Here is a 13,103-nt window from a genome sequence, read left to right as displayed (position 1 = left end):
GATTCAAAAACCATTTTTGAATTTTGACCTTCAATTTAAAATCAAAGGTTAAGATTCTCACTTTATTAGTAAATTTAGTTTTAACTTTAGAGAATATGAAGATTCAAAAACCATTTCATAAAACAAATACATAGGAGAGCAAAACTACAACTACTGAGAGTTAATTAGTGGCTTCTCCAGCAATGCTGAAAGATACATTTCTTGCAACTCCGGTCCTCTATCCAGCTTCCTTCCTACCACCCACCTCACTTTATCAAATCCAATACTTTCTAAAAGTGGTATATAAACTTCTTCAAGTTGTTCTCTTACACAAAAGAAATGATCAAGCCAAAACAGACCGCCGGGCCTAAGAACCCTGTAAATGTCAAAAAGCATAAAATGTAACAACGTCGTCGGTATCCAATTACTCAAAACATGCATCGAGTGAACTATATCTAACGTGTTATCAAAAAACGGAAGCCTTTGAGAAATACTAATGTACATAGGTACAACGCCTCTTGACGCTATAAAACTATTAAAAGGACCATTTAAATTCAAAGATGTTGTAATTATAGTTACATTCCTTTCTCTCATTCTTACTGCAAACGTCGCAACACCCCCTCCAATATCAAGTCCGATGCGGATTGACCCAGGTTTTTTAGTTTCCAATACTTCATCAATCCCGAACTCAATACCGTCCCTGACTTTGGCATCAACCCACCGAGTCTTCTCTCTACCTTCAAGGTCAAAACAGTCTTTACAGTCATCAAACCCTTTCTGGTTTCGTTTACGGTTGATTAAACATGAGTAGTTCTTGCAAGTATACGTTGTCCAGACTACAGATGAATCTGGTGGTGTTGACCAGAAGCTTTCTGGAATTGGGTAAGGTTCGACGTAGTTTTTCGGTGCAGCTGGGCGACAGCGGCGACGAGGGAGTGGCTCACACCCTTTAAGTAATAGTTTTTGGGCTAAAAGTTCATCATCTGGGCAGTATCCATTGACTTTATAGGTCATGTAGCGGTCAAGTTCATTACGAAAAAGGGTGCATGGGCTGCCAACTGGAGGATATAGTTTATCTGACCCGAAATTTGAGTTCATTCCAAATGGTAGCTGTTTTGGTGATGTGAAGGCAGTAAATTCACTAGGCAGCGGTTTACTCGTGGCGGTATCAACCGTTTGTATGTTTAAATTCGAACATGAAAAATAGAAAGTGGTGGAGATGAACATGGTTAAAAGGTTTGATGACAAAAGAATGAAAAGATAGAATAGATTCATGATGGACAGAGTATGAGTAGTGCTGTGAGGGGAATCCATGGCTGCAATGGTAATTAGAAATTGGTATTATTTCATTAGATTAATAATCTGTTCAAATGTCATCTGAATATATATTTAATTAACCAAATGTGAGACAGATTATCATATGTGTGAAGAAAAATTTATTGAAAAATAAGAGTAGGTAACATAGGCTTGCTAATGAGTATTTAAGTATGTGTAACAGGTATGGTCGTATGGAGTTAGTAAAAAGGTCAACTCTAATGTAAGCCATAGTTCTTTACCTTAGAAAGTGGATTGTGGAATGGTAATCGTACATTTGGCCCGTTAACTACTCGTCATGGTACAACTAAGTCATAAGCATGGAGTGTGAAATGCTAATCCTACATTGGATGACCAGCGAAGTAGTTAACTCAATCAAATTTAGAGATAAGTACCTAAGAATGTAATGAACTATGCACAAATGTTTATGTTGTGTAATAAACTAAATTGGATGTTTATTGTATGTAATGAACTTTTAAATCCTGTTTATTAGATGTACCCGGGTATATGTGGAAACCGTATAAGCTGTCACTTGTAAGTTGTTGATTGGTCGGATACATCCAATAACCTGGACTTGAAAGTTTATTACATACAATAAACATTCAAATAGTACATTACACAACATAAACATTTATGTATAGTTCATTACATTCTGAGGTCCTTATCCCATCAAATTTATTACTCGTATTAATAACTTTTCATTATTATCTATAGTACTGTATAAAAATTATAGCCTCATATTGAAAGTTAAAAAAAATAAGACACGTGAATTGATCAAATTATACTAATTAAACACCAAGCCTAAATATTAAACTACATTACCAGTGCCTTATATTATAAAATATTTATATATACTACCCCTTTTAAATCAAATATCCTTACATCAATTACCTACACCATTTAATGTCGCCACCACTATCACCATCCATCACCGCCATAACACTGTCGACATCGCCACCGCATTCTACGAGTACCATGCAATAACAAGTTTATCATTCTCTCCATCATTTACCTTTGGGCGTACCACAGTAACGGTTTATCTTTCTTCCACTCAGGTTGGTGTATCTTTTCTTGGAGTGTTAAACTCCATCTTTTGATTTCTTTGGTGGCATATTTTGCCGCAGTGTATAAGCAAGTATCCAAATGTGTACATCCATCAGTACTAACTGTAGGGAAGTTAAACTAGCAGCGTCGCTTATATGTTATTCATTTTACACATCTTCTTTTGATGCTGATCCAAATTTATTAATAATTTCACACATAAAGTAATAATTTGTATGTCTTCTATCAAGGCAACTCAATTTGGGTCCAGATATATATAGGCTACACCAGATATGTTAAAAGTTATAGTGAAGCAGGAAGAATCCAGTAAAGAAGAATAAAACATATCTTTAGCACAATACCGAGAGAATGCAAATGGTTCTCGAGTCGAAGACTACCCAAGAATCAACATCAATAATTCGGGTGAAGTTGTAGAATGTCCTTCCGACTAACCCTTTGGCATCATATTTTCATTGTTTCCATAAGAATATAGTTTAATTAGGTCACTTCATGATTGAACATAATCATCATAAACACAATATATCAAAGAAATAGTATTAACATATTAGGAGGATGTTGTACATGCACAATACAGTATATATATATATATATATATATAAACACCCTTGCCTCTGGAGACAGAGGTCATGGGTTCGATCCTCATCCCATGCAAAGGTTGGAGGGCCTTTTCTACCATTTAGGTAGAAACTGGATGCAGCCTCTCTACTTTGGTAGAGGTACGGTCTGCCTACATCTTAACCTCCCCCATAAACCGTCGAGGTATTGGGGGCTCAAAACCCGCGGAAGGCGGCACTGAGCAGTTACTTACTTACTTACTTTATATATATATATATAAGTCATTATTTGTTTCTATGAACTCAAAAGCTGAAATTGTGATTTGAGTTCACCATCTTTATTTCTTCCAATGTTATATTGTTATATATGGCAGCTAGGAATAGAGCGGCCAATGATTCGGTTTAAGTAAATGATACCGAGCAATATTTGGCTCATTCCCAATAATCCACATGCCAACCAGCAATACAACTCCTTCTGATTAATATATATCAATTACTGGTATGCATATACCATACACATCGACACCTGAATGCACATGCACAAATGCACAAGGGTCATTAAACAGGGTAGATATATATATAATACTTAAGCACATGAAGGTGAACTGAAAAATGTGCAAATCCTCAAACTTTTTGTCAGGTTAGGCAGGGACGCGCGTTTTTGCACGTGATAAAGACAAGCCTAAAGACATGCCAAAGGTTACCTAAAACTGCCTATATATTTGCTTCAAGAGTTGAAGGCATTTTCTTCCGCCTAATTAAAGACAAGCAATCAAAGTTATTTCAGGTTTCAGCATAAAACTAGGATCATGGCAGGTTAAGATTCTTAATTTGTTAATTTAGCAGATCATAATGTCTTTAATTCAGGAGCAACCATTTACTAAATACGATTAATTTAAAGAATCACTCGTGTGCGGTTACGTATATAGATGCAACACCTGTGCAACAGAGTATTTAACTATTTTAATTGATTACTTTATCAAAATCAAAAACCAGGTCATATTGATAGAGCCACAACCTTTCATGAATTTATACTATGTGATTGTCTACCAGCAAGAAATGATATCTAAGCAACTGATATTAACTTGAACATTTGACAGTGTTTGCATATGAATGGAAGTCCATTATATTGTTAATCAATTAAACATATGTTCTATTTGTACAAACTTTTGTTCAAGATATATACACCTATATTGTATTCTACAAAAAATATATGCATCACAAAACTACTTGCTAGCAGGTGAGCTTGTTTAGAAGACACACTCTAGTTTTGATCAAATGTCTAAAGAGGCATTCTACATGTTCATGTAGATTTTGGAGGCTAAACTCCAATTCAGACAAGCTTTTATACATAATCTCGACATCAAATATGCCTTTATTTGTTCCCTTGTGGCTGAATAGAGCGATTATTTCATCATCTACCTTCTTCATTTCATCCTTTTCAAGCATTTGATTACACTGCACACGTTTGTTGCACAAAATCTTCGATACTGAAAACCAAACCATAGGCCTTGATAGTGAATATGATCCCTGAATGAAGGTCATTAAGGATTCAAGCATCATTAAAGTATTTGATCCCACATCCTTAAGTAGATTGATGTCAGTTGTAGTCCCTTTTTCCTTAATGGGTGAATAGCTTTGTTTTTTCAATCGTGATATTGCCTTCTGAGTGAGATTCTTAACATTTTTCCTTTCAGATAGATATTGCCTAACCGAGGATATCAACCCATCACCATCACCTCTTTTTCGTCTAAAAACTGACTGAAGTTCTTTGGCAGCATCCATGGACATGCACAAGGCATCCTTGGTGGTGCTACAAAGATCTAAAAGCACCAGAAGTTCATCTAAAATACCATTTATTTCTTCTTTGTGACATCCATCACCTAACAATCGTTGAGTGCTTAGCAACGTCTCAATGGATTCAAACATATCATTTAGCCCATTTACTTTGTGGCCTATAATTGATGAAGAAGAAGAAGAAGAAGAACTATACGTGGTCGCTTCTTGATATAACTTGTCGAATGGGGATGATTTGTGCAATGTTGACGGTAAGCTGATGGATCGGGTATGGTAAGTACTGTTTTTTGTGCTTGATGAAACAGAAGCCATTTAATCTGTTTATATTAACTGATCAAAAGCTGAAAATGTGATTTGAGCTTATAATCTTTCTTTCGAGTATAAACTGGGTATATAAGGACAGGGCGCCTGGGTACCCAATATTCATTGTGATTTTGTTTGAGTTAATAATTCCCAACAATATCTGGACATACAACTCATTGAGATTTAGCATATATCCAACTTATTTCCAATAATTCATATGCCAGCCAGCAATGTTCGGGCAATACAACTCATTCCGATTAATACATCTCAACTACCAAATCCACGTGCATGATCTGGGCGTGCGAGTAACATCTGCTAATTTGTCCAACTGCACCCACACGAATGCACGAGTTGCATTAAACTTGGAGGATGATACAGCACGAGAATACAATAAACAACTAACTTTATGCATAAAACAAAGTTATTTCAGATTTCAGCATAAAACTAGGATCTTGGCAGATTATAGTGTCTCCATTTCAGAAGCAACCGTTTACTAAATTTGATTAGTTTATATAGAATCACTCGTGCACTTGGTATATATATATATATATACATATTTATAGAATATAACTAACCCAGATACAACTTGTTTTTAATTTAACAAATCAAATGTGGGATCACAATGATGAAGACACTTGTTAATTAATTCTAAGGATGCTCTCCTTCAATAAAGGATAATGAAGAGAATATAACCAGCAATTCAATAATTTTGGATTTATAAGACTAAAATCTTCTGGAACGACAGCTTGTAGCAGCAAAAGGCCCACAACGGAAAAATAACCCTGTTTAAGTTTTTTATTTTTAACTTTGGGTTTTTGATCGTCCCATATTGTTACATAGCTGATGTAAATAGAAATAATATTCGAATAATAAGTCCAAGGACTGAAAGTGACAATTTATAAAATAGAAAGGTCAGGGACTAGAAGTGTTAAAAAAGAAACTTGTTTAGTTGGACACGGTTACTAGCCGTTCTCTTGTCTGTTGTATATATATCCGTTCATCATATAGAAATAAACATATTTTTGGTGTATTTTTTCTTCTTCTCCGATTTTCTCTCATTCTCAATTTCAACTGTTACAGTGGTATCAGAGCCAAAACGCTCCTCTTCTCCGGCGTGCTCTTGTTACGGCTGTCTTCTCCGGTGAATTTTCTTCTCCGGCGAATTATCTGTTCAATTAAAAAAAAAAAGAAAAAAAAAATAAATACCAAAACCCTAATTTTCAGAAATCTAGTCACAAATTCCTTCAATTCAACAATAATCCACTTCACATATTCAATTAATTCTTCTAATTCACTGAAATAATCACTAATTCATGATAATTTGGGGATTTTTTGACCTAATTTCCTCATGATGACTCGGAATCAATCACAAGCTCAAACACATCCTCCAACACCAGAACATGACGTGGAAAGAATGGCGAGAGAGCTGGCAACAACTCAAGATGCAATTATGCTCCTCACAGCGGAAATGGCGGATCTTAAGAAGTCTAAAAATCGACTCGTTAATGGAGAGGATGAACGAAGTCAAACTCATCGCTTAGCAAAGCTTGATTTTCCTAAATTTGAAGGAGATGAAGTAGAAGGCTGGAAATACCGATGTGAACATTTCTTCACTATTTATAATACTCCAGATTATAAAAAAGTGAGATATGCTGCAATACATATGGAAGGTAGGACGTTGTCATGGCATTTGGCTTATATGAAATCTAGTGGCAAAAGTATTGAAGAAATAGATTGGGATGAATACTCCAGATCAATTACTGCTAGATTTGCTCAAACAATGATTGAAGATGCGATGGGAGCATTGAAGCCTTTGCATCAAACAGGTGAACTTGATCCTTATTGTGACTCATTTGATGCTTTGCTTAATAAGGTCTCCATATGTGAAAAATATGCTATTAGCCTGTTTATAGAAGGTCTCAAGCCTGAAATTAAGTGTGTAGTTAGAATGTTCAAACCTAAGACACTGAGGGACACATACTCACTGGCAAAAATGCAAAATCAAGCCAACAAGACTGTAGGAAAGGGTTTTGGTTATACTTCTCAATACAATAATAGAAATATTCCTCCTAGAACCAATACTCTCACTAGTATTGCCAAACAACCACTGTTACCACTCCCAACACCTCCCAAAACTAATATTCAGCCTACTAGGGTTACTAATAAATTCATGGAAGATAAGAGGGCTAAGGGAGAATGCTTTTATTGCAATGAGAAGTTTGTAGCTGGGCATCAAAGAGTGTGTAAGGGAAAAAAATAGTTGTTTTTAGTAGAAGTAGAGGATGCTTATGAGGAAGTGGAAGAGATAGAACAAGCATTAGATGTAGCAGTGCAAAATTTGGATGTTGCAGTACAGGGAGCCCCTTAAATCTCATTAAATGCAATTATGGGAATCCCTTCATATACTACCATGCAAGTAGTAGGCACTATGGGGACAAGAGATCTGCATATTTTGATTGACAGTGGCTCAACACACAATTTCTTGAGTAGCAGGCTTTCTAATAGACTGCAGGGTGCCATCTTTAAGATTCCATATGTACAAGTGACTGTGGCAGATGGAAATAGTATGAAGTGTGCCACCTTATGCAAGAATTTATTGTGGTCAATGCAGCGGAACAAATTTGCAGATGATATGTTGGTTATAGACCTCTCCAACTATGATTTAGTTTTGGGGGTTCAATGGTTGGCTAAATTAGGGAATATTATGTGGAATTTTGAGACCCTGACCATGAGTTTTTAGGTGGATGGGAAGGAATGTATATTGAGGGGAAATAAACAACAAATAAGCATTTGTTCATTGAAAAAGATGGGTAGTTATTTGGCCAACCAAACCAGTTTAGTCCAAGCACAACTATTTGCTATTCAGGATTCTAGTCAACCACAAGGTACATATGCACCAATGGTGAATGCAAGTAAGGGTGCACAAGATTTAGAATCTGTCTTGATGAGATATGAGGAAGTTTTTGAATTACCAAAGGGACTGCCCCTTGTTAGAGCAGTTGACCATAAGATAGTGTTAAAGGAGGGACAACACAATCTTAATATCAAACCTTATAGGTACTCCAAAGCTCAAAAAGATGTAATTGAACAGATGACTCAAGAGTTATTGGATAGTGGGGTCATTAGGGATGATACCAGTCCATTTGCTGCCCCAGTGGTGTTGGTTAAGAAGAAAGATGGTTCATGGAGGATGTGCATTGATTATAGACGTTTAAATGAAGCCACAGTCAAGGATATATTTCCCATTCCCTTAATAGAAGATCTGTTGGATGAATTACATGGAGCAGTAGTATTTTCTAAGCTGGATTTGAGGTCAGGGTACCACCAAGTGAGAATGTATGAACCAGATGTGTACAAAACAGCTTTCAAGACACACCAAGGCCATTTTTTGTTTCTGGTGTTACCATTTGGTCTGACTAATGCACCTGCAACTTTTCAAGCATTGATGAATACAACATTCAAATCTGTTCTAAGAAAGTGTGCTTTGGTCTTCTTTGATGATATCCTGGTATATAGTAGCAGTTGGGATCAACACTTGAAGGACTTGGATATTGTTTTGTCCATTATGAGGGAAAATTCATTGAAAGCAAAAAAATCAAAGTGTTCATTTGCAGGGGATAAGGTTGAATATTTGGGTCACATTATTACTAAAGAAGGAGTTTCTACTGATCCTTCTAAGATCAAAGCTATTCAAGAGTGGCCTATACCTATGAATGTGAAGCAATTGAGGGGTTTTTTTAGGGTTGGCAGGATATTATAGAAGATTTATCAGAAATTTTGGAGTGATAGCTAAGCCATTAACTGAATTGTTGAAGAAAGATAATTTCCCATGGTCCCCTGGAGCTCAAAAATCTTTTGAGGAACTTAAACATGCCCTCAGTACTCCTCCTGTCCTGCAACTACCCAATTTTGACAAGGAATTTGTAGTGGAAACTGATGCTTCATCCACTGGCATTGGGGCAGTATTAATGCAGGAAGGTCATTCATTGGCTTTTATTAGCAAGGCATTGTCTAAAAGACAATTGGCTTGGTCAGTTTATGAAAAGGAATTACTGGCAATCATACTGGCAGTCAAACAGTGGCATCATTATTTGGCCAATCATCATTTCCTTATCAAGACTGATCACCAGAGTTTGAAGTATCTGCTTGATCAAAAAGTTGTCACCCTACTACAACACAAATGGCTATCTAAACTGCTTGGGTATGATTATGATATTGGGTACAAGAAGGGAGCTGAAAATATTGTGGCAGATGCTTTGTTTAGGGTTCAAGGGTCTACATTGTTAGAGATGGGTTTAAGTTCCCTTGATGGTGTGTTGTGGGAGAAAATTAAAGCTGCTTGGCAGCATTGTGATGAGACTAAGGAAATGATTGCTAAACTGGAGCAAGGGCATCTTATTCCTAACATTACTTGGGATGGAAATTTTTTAAGGAAAAAAGGGAAGTTGTACATTCCTAAGGATAAGGAATTAAGAGAATTGATTTTGGTTATGTGTCATGCTTCTGCAAGTGGTGGGCATTCTGGCATTGTACCTACTTGGGTTAGATTGAAGGAATTGTTTTATTGGAAAGGGAGTCATAAGGAGGTTCAAGCTTTTGTGAAAAATTGCACAGTCTGCCAGAAATCTAAGTATGAGACTGTGGCATATCCTGGTTTATTGCAGCCTTTGCCAGTCCCACAAACCATTTTTAGTGACATTTAAATGGATTTTATTTCTGGGCTGCCCAGAATCCATGGAAAAGACACTATTTTTGTAGTAGTGGACAGGTTGACTAAATTTGGACACTTTATTTTGCTAAGTCATCCCTACACTGCTATGACTGTTGCTCAAGCTTTTATGGATAATGTCTACAAGCTTCATGGATGCCCCTCTACAATTGTATCTGACAGAGACCCAATATTTTTGAGTCATTTCTGGAAGGAATTCATGCGATTACAGGGCATTGATTTGGCAATGTCTATTGCTTACCATCCCCAGTCTGATGGTCAAACTGAAGCACTCAACAAATGCTTGGAATCCTATCTTAGAAGCATGTGTATGGATTCTCCTGGTCAATGGGTAAAATGGGTGCCACTGGCCCAATGGTGGTATAACTCAACATGGCACTCAACCATTAAGATGTCACCTTATGAAGCATTATTTGGGGTTAAACCAAATATCCATATCCCTTATATTCCTGGTGACACAACAAATGCTGCAGTAGAAGAAATCCACAGGGATAGAGAAGCTATGATCACTCAACTCAAAAAGAACTTGGAATTGGCCAGGAACAGAATGAAGCAAATGGCAGACCAACACAGGTCTGAAAGGGTGTTTGAGGAAGGTGATTGGGTGCTTGTCAAGCTGCATCCTTTTGCTCAGAGTTCTCTTAAATCTCATCATTCCAAGAAATTGTCTGCAAGGTATTTTGGCCCTTTCAAAATACTGCAGAAAATTGGTGAAGTTGCATACAAGTTGGAATTGCCTGCAGAGTCACAAATTCATTCCACTTTCCATGTTTCTTTACTCAAGAAAGCTTCTGGGCTAGCTGTTGTTCCAACTCCATTGCCTGAAGTTGCTCCAACTCTCTTATACCCAAGGTCCATTGTGGATAGGCAGTTGATTAAAAAGGGCATATCTTCTGGTGTCAAACTGTTGGTTCATTGGCAGGGTCTGCCATTAGAAGAGGCATCATGGGAAGATGCAGAAGACTTGCAAAAACGTTTCCCAGATTTTGATTTTTGGGGCAAAAATCTCAATTGAGGGGGAGGTATTGTTACATAGCTTATGTAAATAGAAATAATATTCGAATAATAAGACCAAGGACTGAAAGTGACAATTTGTAAAATAGAAAGGTCAGGGACTAGAAGTGTTAAAAAAGAAACTTGTTTAGTTGGAGACGGTTCTGTTGTATATATATCCGTTCATCATATAGAAATAAACAGATTTTTGGTGTATTTCTTCTTCTTCTCCGATTTTCTCTCATTCTCAATTTCAACGGTTACACATATACCCATTCCGTCGCCCCAAATATTCATAATTTAATTTTTAGTTATTGAAAATTTTTGCACCATATGTCACTGCAAAAGTGGCTACTTGTCGTATAGAAACTAACTTAGTGGGTCTGGACGTAAACCATTTTGTGTCGTCTCAAAACCTTTTTGACACAAGTTTTTTGCAAGGGATGACATGGGGCCACAATAAGTCTTTTGGGGCGTGGCTTTTCACTTTTGGGGCGACTTTTGTCAGCACAAAAAGCTCTTTCTAAGTGAAACAACAACTTTTAAAGAAGATCACCTAAACACATCGAAAGTTCACATTCTTGCTAATTGTCATTCTGCATAACTCGCAAGTTAAAAGAGCAGTCTTCTGTCTCGAAGATAGGGGGCTATGTTTAGTACAAGTTGTTGGATATGGTCTGTATTAGCTAGCTAGTTTTCATCCTCGATAACTAACATAGAAAAAAAACACAAGTTATCATTAAAATATACCATACCTAACACTGTCCAAAACTATTGAAATTACAAAGATATATATGTTAATTATCCCATTGTATTACACTGGTATCCGGCTAGTACTACAACACAAATGGGATTTATATAATGAATACTTGTGTATGCGTGTCCCTCCAGATTGCACGTTTATGAGGCTTGTGAATGCTGCAGCAGGACATAGAATAATCAGAAAATGAGCTGTGGATATTGCTTGGAGGGGACATTGCTGAGTATGATTCAGGATCACATGAGCATTCCCATTCCCCAAACCTTACTATATATACCAAGTTTATGATTAGAAGAAATATCATAAACTCAAATCAATCTCTACTTTCTACACTCTTATTCCATAGAAAACATGGCTGCAATTCTTTCAAACACCAAACTCAATTGCCATGTACGTTCGATCAGCTTACCTTCTTTATCAGGCCAAGAACCCGAATTCATTAACTTGAACAGAATTCAAGATTCCAAAGAAGCCTCCACATCGGCACCCTTGATGCGTGGCAGGCTAAGTCAGCTTAATGATATGTATGGATCGATAGAGCCATGGCTTGCTCTGCCAGCAACTAAAAGTACTTCTTGCGTCCAAAGATGTAACAAAGAACAACTGAACAAGTCATTAGATGAAATTGTTGGCCTTTTAGACCTCTGTACCACTACCAAAGATGTCTTGTCTATGTCTATGGACGCGTCCAAAGAACTCCAGTCAGTTCTTCGACGTAAAAGGGGTGATCATCAAAACCTTATTTCCTTATTCAAGGAATATTTATCCCAAAGGAAAAATGTGAAAAAGATTGTTTGTAAAGCTTTGTCAGGTTTGGAAAAGCAAACCTCTTCTTCAAACAAAGAAGACAATAAAATAACATCAGACTTCAATATATTGAAGGAAATGAGATTTGAAACATTGACAATGTTTGAATCCTTGTTGACCTTCTTTCTTGGATCAGAGACGGAACTAAAGCAAAAAGGGTGGATTTTCTTTTCAAAGATGGTCGGCTACAAGCGTGTGCAGTGTGACCAAAAACATGAAGAAAGTGAAGTCAAGAAGGTGGATGACGTACTGCGCACCATCATTAGCTTCAAGAACCTGAAATCAGGCAGCCTGGAAGTCGACACAATACAAACCGGATTAGCCAATTTAGAATTGCAACTTTTGGATCTTGATCAACAAGTAGATCGCCTTAGCAGAAATTTGATCAGAAATAGGGTTTCAATTCTTAACTTCCTTAACTTCTAGCAAAAGTTGAAGAACCATTATGTAATCTTGTAGCAAAAACATATTCTAGACCATGTTTTGTGTAGAATTTTGTTATATACATCATTAGTTGATTTATGATAGTTTCTTGAGAAATACAGTACATTTTACAATATATACGTGCATTGGATATTAGCCAAGGATCTGTCACAATGTTCATCAACAGAATAAAGCTTAAGATATATGTGTCGCCTAGGCCATTGTAACAAAGGAAATTTTCGGACAACCTTTATAGAACACATATGTTCAATATGAAGATTTGTAATAAACGGTAAACCTGTATTGCCAACGCCGGGCTTTGACCACCCTATCTCTGCTTCTCATCGATGTAACGCTGAAATACTGATTGCCTTTTCCGGAA

General features: G+C 36.7%; 3 protein-coding genes across 3 annotated transcripts; 1 reads left to right on the top strand and 2 right to left on the bottom strand.

The window, feature by feature from the left end:
- Positions 1-150: 150 nt before the first annotated feature.
- LOC122596913 (probable methyltransferase At1g29790) lies at positions 151-1,293 on the bottom strand. The gene has a single exon (XM_043769558.1). It carries the CDS (start codon positions 1,291-1,293, stop codon positions 151-153), a length of 1,143 nt encoding a protein of 380 aa, XP_043625493.1.
- A 2,849-nt stretch (positions 1,294-4,142) lies between these two features.
- On the bottom strand, positions 4,143-5,018 carry LOC122596912. The gene has a single exon (XM_043769557.1). It carries the CDS (start codon positions 5,016-5,018, stop codon positions 4,143-4,145), a length of 876 nt encoding a protein of 291 aa, XP_043625492.1.
- A 6,824-nt stretch (positions 5,019-11,842) lies between these two features.
- LOC122596910 lies at positions 11,843-12,724 on the top strand. Its single transcript, XM_043769556.1, has one exon. The coding sequence runs from the start codon at positions 11,843-11,845 to the stop codon at positions 12,722-12,724; it is 882 nt and encodes a 293-aa protein (XP_043625491.1).
- The last annotated feature ends 379 nt before the right edge of the window (positions 12,725-13,103 follow it).

The sequence above is a fragment of the Erigeron canadensis genome, chromosome 4, assembly GCF_010389155.1.
Source record: "Erigeron canadensis isolate Cc75 chromosome 4, C_canadensis_v1, whole genome shotgun sequence".
Classification (NCBI taxonomy): Eukaryota; Viridiplantae; Streptophyta; class Magnoliopsida; order Asterales; family Asteraceae; genus Erigeron; species Erigeron canadensis.
The sequence above is the reverse complement of the archived record's forward strand: the minus strand, read 5'-3'. Positions and strand labels throughout refer to the sequence as shown.

Coding starts and splice junctions, on each gene's coding strand:
- LOC122596913 (XM_043769558.1), bottom strand. CDS start 1,293: ATGGATTCCCCTCACAGCACTACTCATACTCTGTCCATCATGAATCTA.
- LOC122596912 (XM_043769557.1), bottom strand. CDS start 5,018: ATGGCTTCTGTTTCATCAAGCACAAAAAACAGTACTTACCATACCCGA.
- LOC122596910 (XM_043769556.1), top strand. CDS start 11,843: ATGGCTGCAATTCTTTCAAACACCAAACTCAATTGCCATGTACGTTCG.